The 13252-nt window shown below is 43.7% G+C and overlaps 1 protein-coding gene across 5 annotated transcripts; it reads left to right on the top strand.

Annotated features, from left to right (window-relative positions):
• Positions 1 to 314: 314 nt before the first annotated feature.
• On the top strand, positions 315 to 12589 carry FAM111A (FAM111 trypsin like peptidase A). Of its 5 annotated transcripts, none has more exons than XM_078433508.2 (7): positions 315 to 486; positions 1348 to 1494; positions 1872 to 2226; positions 3116 to 3139; positions 4536 to 4622; positions 5141 to 5295; positions 7861 to 12589. In XM_078433508.2, the coding sequence occupies exons 6-7, from the start codon at positions 5215 to 5217 to the stop codon at positions 9589 to 9591; spliced, it is 1812 nt and encodes a 603-aa protein (XP_078289634.2). In that variant the 5' UTR covers positions 315 to 486; positions 1348 to 1494; positions 1872 to 2226; positions 3116 to 3139; positions 4536 to 4622; positions 5141 to 5214; the 3' UTR covers positions 9592 to 12589. The 5 variants fall into 5 exon arrangements, with proteins under 5 accessions (XP_078289634.2, XP_078289635.2, XP_060462726.3 ...); XM_078433509.2 differs by having other exon boundaries at positions 4533 to 4622; XM_060606743.3 differs by lacking the exon at positions 1872 to 2226.
• Positions 12590 to 13252: the final 663 nt, after the last annotated feature.

Below are 13252 nucleotides of genomic sequence, written 5' to 3'. Positions count from 1 at the left end.
CCCAGGGTCCTGCCTCCCGCCCCGCGCCCTCTTAAGCCCCTCCTCCCCTCCCCAGGGAGTGTCTCGAGGATTTGGGGCTAGGGAAAGGAGGGGGGTGAAGCCGGCAGTGACGGCAGTGAGGCAGATCTAGCTCACCGCGACTAGGAACGCTTACGGAGGGAGGGTGCGCAGACTCCCGCGCCCCAGACCCCTGCCGGGCTTGCGGACGCTCATTGGCCGCGCATCGTTCACACACTTTCGCGCCCTCCACGGGGAGGCTAGAGCGCGACCAATAGGCTTCCGCAGTAAGAGACCTGCCGTCCAATGAGAGCAAAGGGACTCGGGACCTCTCGTTCATTGGCCAGAAGGGCAGAGACCACTTGCCCAGAGACCATTTTTGCCCCGAAGGCGGAATTCCTGGCTGGAGGCAAAGATCACCCCAAAGTCGCAAGTTCCTGTGAGTGACTGGTGACTGACGGCGGAATTTGGGACGAACTCTTTTATTCGGTGAGTCACCCCTTTGGTCATGGAGCTGATTTAGAGGTTTGAGAAAATTCACTGACAGGGACACGATACAGAAAAATTTCAGGCTGGGAAAGATGGGGCATAAAAAACCCATACAGCTGGATAGTATCATATCCTGAAAGGACTGAGGTTTGTCCCTGGAAACGTAAAAAAAAAAAAAAAAAAAAGATGTGCATTTCTTCTGCAGTGCCCAAGGGGAGAGCATGTTCTAATTTTTAAAACTGATGTGTTTTATAAGACCCAACGTTAACGTTATGAAAATGTTTTCTAGTAAGTCCAGCCTCTCCGTGTCTGAATTGTGTGTGTAACAAACCATGTCAAATGTGTTTTCCTGAGTGAGCTGAGCTGCTTTCCAGGGTAAAATATGTGACACATGGTGATAATGTTCTCCATCGTGTTCATCATTAAGAGCACTGAAGCCTTCTACATTCACATAGCTTGCCAACTACATTAATATGATTTATCTACTGTTTTCATCAAAATAAATTTACTCTCCCAGCAACGTTTTGCCCAGGGACATGAAAGTTGCAAATATCTTTATTGTTTATTCCAGGAACTTCCTCAAAGACCCAAGCACTCTTCAGTTGAAATCATCAAAGTACAGTTGGCATCCCAAACCTTGAAAATCCTTGCCTTGTTACCCACCAATTCTAAACTGTCACCCAGTGCTTACTCTATCCTAACCAATTCCCCACATTAAAGACCTGATTTAAGCCAGACGTCAAAATCTCAATAAATAGCCCAACCTTGCTCTCCTCCTTCTGAAATGCTACCAAAGTTCTGTGAAGCTATTTCTTCCCAAAACCTCAAGAAGCAGTAAGCTTAGCTTTGTCTTATCAACAGGTAGTTCTGCTGAGATTTCTGGGAGCCAGCATTTGACATCCTTGGAAGCCCCAGCAAACACCTAGTCAGTTTCTGCTGCCACAACTCCGGATCTGTGCAGTCCTGAGGTCCCATTAACTTTCTCTCCGGCGCTCTCTGAACTCAAAGGTGAGAACAGCGGATCTTGCGTGAGTTTCAGCCCCAGCTTGCTTTTTGTTGAAGGTCCCCCAAGGGCTGAGTTTTTTTTGTCCCTGGGAGTAAAGAAATCTTTTAAGGAATCCTCGTGATTATCTGGCCTAAACTTTATAAGGTCTACGCTTGAAAATCCGCCTTATTAACAATACAATTGGTCTCTACCGCCGTCAGTTGTGGCTGTACTTGTGTCAGAGAAAAGTTCATAGGGAAGAGAATAGGCGCTGACTCCCCTAAGTCTGGCCCCTCCACTGGCAGTGGGGATGAAGTTCGGAAGGTTTCGTTACAGGCAGGAGGGACTGAGACAAACACGCTTTCTAATAGTTTATTCTGGAGGCCCCCACCCCCAACAGCCAGGCCCGCTTCCGGGGTGTCCAAAGAAGCGAAGACGCAGAGACGGCGGTGGAAAGAGGCGGGTGGAGGCAGAGGCAGAGGCTGTTAGAAGCCGGGCGGATATAAAAGAGGAAGGAACCCAGCAGTGGGCGGAGCAGCGGGTCGCGAAAGGCGGGAAAAGTTCTAGAACCTCAGCCCTGCCTCCCGCGGGTACAGCCCGCCGAGCTATCCCTGGCGCCCCTCCCCGGCGGGCTTCCAGCCGAAGCTCCTAGGCCTTGGTTTCCTCCAATAAGCACCGATCACGGAAGGGCGCTGGATTCGAGTGCCGAAGGCCTGCGGAGGGGCAGGAAAGCGGAAGCGCACGCGCGCCTGCAGGTCTGGGCGGGACACAGCCGCCCACGCGCGGAGTGCGGGGGAGGCTTTTATTTCCGTGGCGGCTGCTGGTCACTCCCTGTGCGGGAGGGGGCGGGGAGCAGGGTGGTGGCCTAGGGTCCCTCGAGACCCGGTCGATCGCTCTTCTTGTCTGGCTCAGATCTGTGCACTTGCTCCAGGGTAAAGGGGGAGGGGGGAGGAGGAGTTCGTGAAGAGACAGAGGAGATGGGGAGGGGAGGAAGCTGGAGGAGAGGGGAGGAAGATGGGGCGAGCGAGGGAGAGCGAAAGAGAGAGACGAGTGCGGGAAGAATTCCAAGAGAGAGCCTCTGGGTGGGCAGGAGATGTCCCTGTCTTTCTTAATCACCTTACTGGAGGACATTGGGCAAGTCGTTCAGGTCAGCAGAGCCTTCTCCAACTCTAAGACCGGGCTGGAGTATGAGAGCTAGCTAATGACACTTCACATTTGCTGTAATATGGTTCCAGCTGGATACTGGAAATGATGTTGGGGGCAGGAGGTGGATATTGGGGTGTTTTCTTAGCCTCGTGTCTCTTTCCCCTGTGAATGCTCCAGTTCACCCCCGTATAGTTCAAAAGTGACGTTTCTTTCTGTCCACTTTATATATATACATATATATATATGTATATATATGTATATATATATGCACGCACACATATGTATATATATATATATATTTTTTTTCTTTTGGTCCATATATAATAATCACTGCTAAATCACCTGGGTCCTGTCTCAAAGTCCGCCAGTTGGGGTAATCCTCAACAGCACACTGAACCCCCAGATTCTCATAACTATTGGGCAGTAAGTTCTTGCCTTCAAGGATCTTACAACATAGCCCCACTGCTCCATGATATGTATCCGTTTCTGTTTCCCCAGGTTCTCTGCAGTTTAAGAATTGTGGTAAGTATATTGATATTGATAATAGTGATAGTAGTAATATTTACTGGGCAGCCTGTTATGTTCCAGGAACTGTTCTAAAGGCTTTATATGAATTGTATTTTTTAATCTCCACAAGCAGAGAGACAGATTCCACCACTTCTCCCGTCTTAGAGATGTGGACAATGAGATAGACAGTGCTTAATTAGTAGGCCCAAGGTCATGCAGCTAGTAAGTGGTAACCAGATATTTGAATCCAGGTGGTCTTATAAAAACTAACATTGATGCAGCAACTTCATATTCTTTACCTCATTTAGAATTATGGCCTCGTTTTACAAATAGGAGAGTTAGGCTCAGAGACGCTGGAGTTTCCTGGGTAGCTCATTACCAGTAAAGAATGAAGCCCAGGCTCCTGCTCCACAGTGAAATGGTTAAGGGCACAGTCTTTGAGAACTTCCACTTGACAAGAAACAGACAGGCTAGAGCATAAGTTAAACAACGAGAAGGAACCCAGCTGAGCTGGCAGCACAGAGCCTGATGCTGGGCTGGAACCCACAAACCACAAGATCGTGACCTGAGCCGAAGTTGGACGTTTAACCAACTGAGCCACCCAGGCACTCTGGGTTTTATTTAAGTTTTTATTTTTAAATAATCTCTACACCCAACATGGGGCTCGAACTTACGACCCCGAGATTGAGTTGCATGCTTTTCCGACTGAGCCGGCCAGGCACCCCAAGAGATACAATTAAAGACAGGCTTGTGTACCTCAGTTGGATCTTGGTCTAAACAAATCAGTATTGTAATTATACAAGAAAAAGTTCTTCATTTGTAGAGCTGGAAAGAGATAATTAGGGATAAAATGTCACGATGTATCTAAGTGTAAAATAATCTAGTAAAATAAAAAGATGATGCAAATTTGGCAAAAAATGAACAATCACTAGGCATATGAGATCATGACCTGAGCCCAAATCAAGAGTCAGACGCTTGACTTGAGCCCAAATCAATCATTATACTATTCTCTTTTTTTGTTGTCGTTCCTATTTGAAATGTTCGTAATCAAAAGTATGCTGGAGCTTTGTAACCTTGAGTAAATAGTTTAGTCTCTCCGGATGCTCAAGATTTTTATTCACAAAATAGAACTAAGAATGCCTATCTCACAGAGTTGGGAGAATTAAATGAGATCATTTATAAAGAGCTCTTAGGATAGGGCGTAGCATATCATGTGGAGACTCCATTCCTTCATTGGATCTTTATAAATGTGTCTGTATTGAGAGCTCACCACGTGCCGGCATCGTGGTACATGTTGGGATACTGAAAACAGAGGGCTTTTGCCCTCTATGGCTTTTGTTCTATTTACTACTAATGAAAATTGCACTGTTTTATTTACATTGTTCATTCTCTTCTGTGGGGTCATGAGAAGAAAGATAGAAGGAAAAATACCTCTTTAAACAAACAGACAAACAAAACCAACAGACGAGCAGCAACGAAACTTCCTGACTCTTCCCAGGTAAACTCTCATTCCAAGATTATTTTGTCTTTATGGTCCTTTTTCCATCCATTCCTCTGTAATTACACCATCCCTGTGCTACCCCCACCTTAAGTGGGGGCCAGATTTTGACATCAGTGGAACTAGAACATACTTCCGCATTCTGAAACTGCAGAACTACCCTTCTGTAAGGCATTTATACCTGCGTTTGAATTGCATCTCTGCCACGTAGCTCTAGGGCCTTGAGGGTCACCTGCCTGATCTGAGTTATACGTTCCTCATCTGCAAAAAGCAAATATACCTGCTTTGCACAGTATCTGGGGGGATTGGCAATTAGAGATAATTTTTGTAAAGTATTTAGTGTGGTATCTAACGTGCGGTGCTCTACAGAAGGGACCTTGTATTGTTGAGGTGATTATAGTCATTGGTAAAGGGTCTGTTGCTAGGTTAACATCTTTGAAGAGAGGGTGCTAGAGCCCACGGGGGAAGCGTGGGATGTGGGGTCCCTGTTAACATTATCCTCTATACAATGAACACAGCTCCGAAGACACAACTCTTGAACCTTTGGGAAACTAGTGTTTTGGCTGAACTGTCGATTCATCTTTAAGCCACCATGAGCCCTACAAAGCGCAGATCACAGAAGATCGCATTTGATGAAAAGCGTAATATGAAAATTGATCACTATTTTCATCAGGTATGTTTGTAAATACTATTTATGGAATATACTGATACGAGACACAGCTCTCCTTGACACTGGGTGCCATAGTTCTCTCTTCCAAGAAATTACCTCATGGTAGGTTGAGGATATTAAGTTAAAATCTTTCTTGGGGCACCTGGGTGGCTCAGTCGGTTAAGCATCTGACTTCAGCTCAGGTCATGATCTCATGGTTTGTGGGTTCGCGCCCCGTGTCCAGCTCTGTGCTGACAGCTCAGAGCCTGGAGCCTGCTTCGGATTCTGTGTCTCCTTCTCTCTCCCTGCCCCTGCCCTGCTCGTACTCTGTCTCTCTCTCTCTCTCAAAAGTAAATAAAACATTAAAAAATTTTGTTTAAATCTTTCTTATGCATTTGTTCTATTTTTTAGTTTTAGTATAGTTTTTTAAATTTTATTTATTTATTTTGAGAGAGAGTGAGCGAGGGAGGGACAGAGAGGTAGAGACAGAGAATCCCAAGCCGGTTGTACACCATTAGCCTGGAGCCTAATGTGGGGCTCAAACTCATGAACCCTGAGATCATGACCTGAGCCCAAATCAAGAGTCAGACGCTTGACTTGAGCCCAAATCAAGAGTCAAATGCTCAACCTATTAAGCCACCCAGGCACCCCAGTTTTAATATAAATCTTGGCCATATCAAAGCAGCCTTTGGTAAAAACTATTGTAACACTTCCTGAACAACAACAACAAAAAGTACAATATCATGTATTATAGTCAACTATGGAATAAAAACATTAACACCATCTCATAGCATGAAACTATATGCTATCCCAAATATGGCTCATGTATTTGATCACAACAATAACCTACATTTATATTGTGCTTTCTGGTGTACAAAACAAATTTTAAAATAATGGTCCTCCAGGCACCTGGGTGGCTCAGTTGAGCATTCCACTCGTGATTTCAGCTTAGGTCATGAACTCACAGTCATGAGTTCAAGCCCTGCATCGGGCTCCGTGCTAGGCCTGGAGCCTGCTTGAGATTCTTTCTCTCTCTCCCTTGCTCACATGGTCTCTCTCTCTCTCAAAAAAAAAAAAAAAAAAGTAAAACATAATAATGCTTATCATAACCTTGTTAGGGAGGGAGGGAGGATTTTATTATGTTTATGGGGAGAGAGAAATGACTTCTTGCTTGAGACAGAAGTGGGGTGAAGACTTGGACTTACATTTATTGACATTAAGTCAGGGCTCTTTCTTTTTTTTTTTTTTTTTTTTTTTTCAACGTTTTTTATTTATTTTTGGGACAGAGAGAGACAGAGCATGAACGGGGGAGGGGCAGAGAGAGAGGGAGACACGGAATCGGAAACAGGCTCCAGACTCTGAGCCATCAGCCCAGAGCCTGACGCGGGGCTCGAACTCACGGACCGCGAGATCGTGACCTGGCTGAAGTCGGACGCTCAACCGACTGCGCCATCCAGGCGCCCCAGGGCTCTTTCTAATAACAGGGCTCTGTGATCATATCAAACCATCATATTCTATCCTGAGTCTGAAATGCTCCTTGAAATTATCAAGAAGAGAACTTTGAGAATTTGGGGATGCAACATAAAAGCTTTCATTTGTCTTCTTTTATCCTGGTTGTAGCTAGAATATCCAAATATCTAGGGAAGCCAAGACAAGCCTAGTTATGTTTCTTTTGGTTCTACTTCATGACAGAGTGAGCTAATAGCCACATACTACCAGTTCCCTTTCTTAAATTTTTTATTTTATTTATTTATTTTTTAAATGTTTCTTTTTGAGAGAGAAAGAGAGAGTGTGTGAGCTAGAGAGGGGCAGAGAGAGGGGGACAGAGGATCTGAAGCAGACTCAGTGCTGACAGCAGAATCCAGTGCAGGACTCGAATTCATGACCTGTGAAACCATGACTTGAGCCAAAGTCGGACACTTAACTGAGCCACCCAGATGCCCCTCTTTTTTATATTTTTAAAAAAATTTTTAAGTAGGCTCCACACCAACGCACAGCTCGACCTCAAAACTGTGAGATCAAGACCTGAGCTCAGATCAAGAGTTGGACACTTAACCAACTGAGCCACCCAGGCACCCCATTGTTCCCTCTTTGAAAATGTCTGTATCTGCCCAGGAATCTTTGGAAATCCATTACACTGTCCCCATAGGGTGTGTGACAAGGATGTTTCCGACAGGATGGGGCTGAAGAGATGGTCTTTGAGAGTTTGTATGTTATGTGCAGAGTAAAGTTATATTACCTTATGTTCCTTTTTTTTTTTTTTCCTGATCCAGAATATTAGCAGCATCACGAAAGGAAAATGAAAGTTAACGCATTAATGTGCTGGTCATTGTGTTAGGTATTGTCACACATGACATTACATTGAATCTTTACAACAATCCTGCCATTGTCATTCCCATTATCAGCAAGTGGCATTGCTGCCATATAAACTTGTATGTGTTGACCCCTAGGCCCCGATGCATAGAACACGTATCATTTAGATACAGAAATCAAATGCTCTTAATTTTTCATTAAATTTCTGCTATTTGATTAACACTCCTTGTGTAAGGTTGTAATCAGAGTTTTAAAATATTTCACATTTATTTTTAGGTCAATAAAGAACAAGAGAGTCATTCTAGTATTTCTCCAATGAAGAGGGGCTCTAAAAAAGGTCCAAAAGATATAACTAACATCCAGGCACTAGGACCCAAAGACCAGACTGTGCCCCCCAACAAGACAATTTACATTACCTTGGCTGTAAACCCCAGGAAACACAAGCTCACACATAGTGACGAGAAGAGCTTCTATGCGGCCCTCAACACTCTCAAGGCTGTCAAGGAGGAGATAGAAACTCAGCAGGGCAAAGAAATGCTGGCGGTTGGCAAAGAAGGAATTGAAGGGTACATAAATCTTGGAATGCCCCTCAGTTGTTTCCCCGAGAGCTGCCATGTACAAATCACATTTGTCCGAAGTAGAAGTAAGCAGAAAGAAGGGAACCAGGTATTTGGCCGGCATGAAAAGGCATCCGCTGACTGTGTCAAATTTTATATTCACGCAATCGGGAAGAGAAAGAAAAGGATCGTCAAACGCAGGCAGCTTCACAAAGAAGGGTGCAAACTCTGCGTCTATGCTTTCAGAGGAGAAACCATCAAGGATGCTCTGTGCAAGGACGGCAGGTTTCTCTCCTTTCTGGAGAAAGAGGATTGGAGGCTCATCAGAAACCTGGACTCCATTCTAGAAAGCACACAGACCGTGGACGACCTGGAAGGCAAGCTCTTTGAGGTTGAGGTAGAGAAAGGAATGAGCTCCAGGGCAGTAGCCGCTCAAAAGTCGGAATCAGAGAAAGGAAACACCAGTGTGCTGAGAGAAGAAATTGTGGATCAGTACCCCAGTTTGAAAAGAGAAAGCGAAAAAATCAGAGAAAACTTCAGGAAAGAAATGAAAAGTAAAAAGAGCAAAACCTCATTATTTAAATTACTTAAAGTAAAGTTTGGGAAAATGACGAGAAACTCCACCCCGATCCGAGTGCACAACTTTCTTTCTCTTGTCGGTAACTCAGTGGGGTACCTGTCATGGGACAACAATGGAAATAAGGGTTGTGCCACCTGCTATGTTTTCAAAGACTTGTTCATTTTCACCTGTCGACACGTAGTAAGTGACTTTATGGGGGAAGGAATAGAGCCAAGTAAGTGGGCAGACATGATTGGTCGATGCGCAAGGGTGACATTTCGTTATAACAGCTTCCCCGAGAAAGATGAGAACTGCTTTTTCCTTGAACCGTGGTTTGAGATATCTGATGCCACCCTTGATTATGCTGTTCTGAAACTGAAGGCAAACGGACAACAAGTACCTTTGGGACTCTATAGTAGAATCGCTCGTGCACCACCTACCGGGTTGATATACATCATTGGCCATCCAAATGGAGAGGAAAAGTCTAGTGATGCTTGTACAGTGATCTCTCAGGGTCAGCGAAAAAAGAAATATGAGGAACATCTTCAGGCTGGAAAGGGAGAGGGTTGCAATTATGGGATGCAATACATCCATATGTGCACTCGAAAAACCTTCGAGGAAATAGCTCACAGCCCTGATGTGATTACCTATGACACCTCTTTTTACTTTGGGGCTTCTGGCTCCCCAGTGCTTGATTCAGAAGGTTCATTGGTGGCCATGCATACTGCTGGCTTCACTTGTGATAACGAAATTGGGTTATCATCTCATGTCATTGAATTTGGCTCTACTCTGGAATCCATCCTCCTTGATATTAAGGAAAAACACGGACAGTGGTATACAGAAGTATGCATAAGTCCGCAAGATGTAGAAATGGTGAGCGATGAGGATTGAGGATGGTGAGAATTAAGTTTGTTTACTAGCTTTAAGTTTGTTTAAGCTTTAACCACTTTTCTAAGCACGTGAAGACTAATCCTAACAGGTGGGCCATTATCCCTATTTTAAAGTCAAGTAACATGAACGACGATGAGATTATGACACTAACTCTAGTGTAACTGGTGTGGGGTTTTTCCCCCCATTTCTGTGTCTTCCTGTAAGTTCAGTTGCTTGAAGGAAGGACATTCATTATGAGTGTTCATCTCATTATCCCCAGTGTCTGGAAGAGGCAAGTAAGTGCTTAGAAAACGTGTGGGTCCGTCAGTAGCACAACTTAAGGCTACTGTTAATCTTAATTAAGGAACTAAATGCTTGATTGGAAATAATTTCAAACAAAATCTTTAGAATTTCCAAAATCCTCGTATTACTGAAACTCAGGATATATGTGTTCTGAAACTCACAGGGTAATATCCACTCTTTTTATAGGCTATTAGGGCAAAGAGACTATCTGAAAGATCATATTACTTTATTCGTATGCCCTTAGTTTTTACCTAATGACCTTTTTTGTTTTAGGAATGTATGTGTGTTGCATTTAGTTGTTATGTCTCCTAAGGCTCCTTCCTTGTGGCTGTTGCAGGTTCTCAGGCTTTGACCAGTGACCTTGACAGTTAGTAAGAGTACTGGTCAGGTATTTTTGTGGGATGTCCTTCTATTGGAATTTGTCTGGTAATTAGACTGTGGTTGTGGGGTTTGGAGAGTAAAACCAGTGGGGCAAAGTACTTTTTCACTATATTGTATCAAGGGTACATAGTATCCACCTGAGTTATGATTTGGTGTTGCCTTTGATACCCTGGCCAAGATAATGTTTATCAGGTTTCTCTACTGTAAATTTACTCCTTTCCCTTCCTTTCTATAATGTACTTTTTGGAAGGAAGTTTTATTCACAGCCCACACCTAAGGAGTGGGGCATCCTTCTTCTCTTCCTTATGTAAGGAACTCCTGGAGTCTCTACATAATTTATTCAGCATGGGAGATTTGCTTCTTCTTTCCTATTTATTGTACCAGTGTGGACTCATAGATACATGTTGAGTTATAATCCAAATTACTTTGTTGTATTTCTCAGATTGTTCCTGCTTTGGTCATTGGGAGCACTTTCATTTGGCTCTGGTGCCCTCTTTGACATATTCCCAAGAGTGTGTTGTGTTTGTTTCCTCGTTTTTCTAAGCACTTTCTTATGTTGTGGTCCTACGAGATGCTCTAGGCTCCTCTTGTGTATTACCTGACCCAGTTGCATCATCAGCCATTTCTAGGAGCCTTTGGTTACTTTTATTGGAGAAGTGTATTTGAAATCAACATCTGGGCACTAGGTATGCTTTTGCGAGTGGGGTATTATTTCTTCTACGCCCGCTCAGCAGACAAAGCAAAGGAATACGTGTGTGTATTAACTCCTGTATAGTCAGCCTCCCCAGCTTATTCTTGGTTTCACTTTCTGGGGCTTCAGTTACCTGGGGTCAACGGCAGTCAAGAAGCCAATGATCTTCCTTCTGACTTATTGCCAGAAGGTCAATGGTAGCCTAATGCTGCATCACAATGCCTATGCCATCCACCTCCCTTCGTCTCATCAGGTAGGCACTTTACATCATCATAACGAGAAGAGGGAAGAGTACAGTACAATAAGGTATTTTGAAAGGTAGACAATATTTACATAGCTTTTATTATAGTACATTATTATAATTGTTCTATTTTATTATCAGTTATTGTTAATCTCTTACTGTGCCTAATTTATAAATTAAACTTTATCATAGGTAGGTGTGTACAGGAAAAAGCGTATCTATATAGGGTTTGGTACTGTCCCCTAGGGGATCGTGGGATATATACCCTGCAGATGAGGGGTGGGAGGAACCACTGCATATATGCATATCCACAAACATTTCTTTAAAAAAAATTTTTTTAATGTTTATTCATTTTTGAGAGAAAGAGAGTATGAGTTGGGGAGGGACACAGAGAGAGAAGGAGACACAGAATCTGAAGCAGGCTCCAGGCTCTGAGTTGTCAGCACAGAGCCCGATGTGGGGCTCGAACTCATGCCCTGTGAGATCATGACCTGAGCCAAAGTCAGACGCTCAACCAACTGAGCCCCCCAGGTGCCTTTCTACAAACATTTCTATATGTAACTGCCTGTATGTGCAGTAAGTTAAACATTCTTACCGATGTCTCCAACTCCAGTACCACCTGGATCATTTTTGCCTCCTGCCTTGGTCATCTGTGAAGTCCTAGTCCAACAGTGAGAAACGTGGCTCCTACCATCCCCCACCCATTTACTTAATTGCTTAATTCAGTTTTCATGCATAGCAGTATCAGAGTTGTTCACCTGCAGCAGGACAGGAAAAAATGAGTACAGTGTGTGTTTAGTCTTACAGACTCACTTCCAAAGTTCCTGGGGTCAGCACCTTTCCTGCCACGCCCTTCAGTGAGGTGTTTTTGTACATTTGTAGTGCAGTTAGATTCTCTTGTCAAAGTCTCCATGCTTTCCTTTCATCTCTCAACCTAAGTGACTTAAAATTTGCATACATTAAGGTTCACTCTTCATGCTGTATGTTCTGTGGGTCTTAACAAGTGCATAATGTCATGTATCCAGCATTATGATATTATACGGAATCATTTTAGCAGCCTAAAAGTCCCCTCTGCTTCAGCTGCTCAACCCTGCCACTCCCCTGAACCAGTGGTGATCACTGATCCTTTTACTGTCTTTATAGTTTTGCCTTTGCCAGAATGTCACTTAAGTGGAATCAGATAGTATGTAGCCTTTTCAGCTTGACTTCTTGCACTGAACAATATTCCACTAAGGTTCCTCTGCATCTTTTCATGGCTTGATAGCTCATTTATTTTTTTTGCCATTGGATAATATTCTGTTCTATGGATATACCACAGTTTGTGTATTCATTCACCTTTTGAAAGATATCTTTTGCTTCAGTGTTTGGTGTATGTGAATAAAGCTGCTATAAGTATTTGTGTACAGATGTTTGTGTGAACATAAGTGCTCAACTCCACTGGGTAAATACTTCAGAGTGTGATTGCTGGACTGTATGGTAAAATTATGTTTAACTTTGTAAGTATCTGCCAAACTATCTTCCAATGTGGCCGGACTGTTTGGCATTCCCACCAGCAGTGAATGCAAGTTCACATCGCTTCACATGCTCACTAGCATTTTGTGTTATCAGTTTTTTTTTAATTAAAAAAAAATTAGTGTTTATTTTTGAGAGAGAGAGAAAGAGACAGCAAGAGTGGGGGAGGGGCAGAGAGAGGAGACACACAATCCCAAGCAGGCTCCAGGCTGCACAGAGCCCCACGCAGTGCTGGAACTCCCCAACCGTGAGATCATGAGATCGTTACCTGAGCCAAAGTTGGATGCCTAACCAACTGAGCTACCCAGGTGCCCCTGTATGTACCTTTAGTATCAGTCTGGATTCTGTCAGCAGAATAATGCCACTGAATTATCCTCATAGTACTTATGAGCTCTGAACTTCTGAAATCGAGAGAGGAGACCAGAAACATAGGGAAATATGAACCAGGACTCTTTTGTGGGAAGAAATATATTGATATTTAAGTGACATCACAGAAAAAGAAGCTGGAGTGGCTTGAACTGTGTTTCCCAAAAAGATATGTCCAACTCCTAACT

The sequence above is a fragment of the Panthera onca genome, chromosome D1 (assembly GCF_046562875.1).
Source record: "Panthera onca isolate mPanOnc1 chromosome D1, mPanOnc1 haplotype 2, whole genome shotgun sequence".
NCBI lineage: Eukaryota > Metazoa > Chordata > Mammalia > Carnivora > Felidae > Panthera > Panthera onca.
Note: the sequence above shows the minus strand (reverse complement) of the source record. Positions and strands in the feature narration are given on the sequence as shown.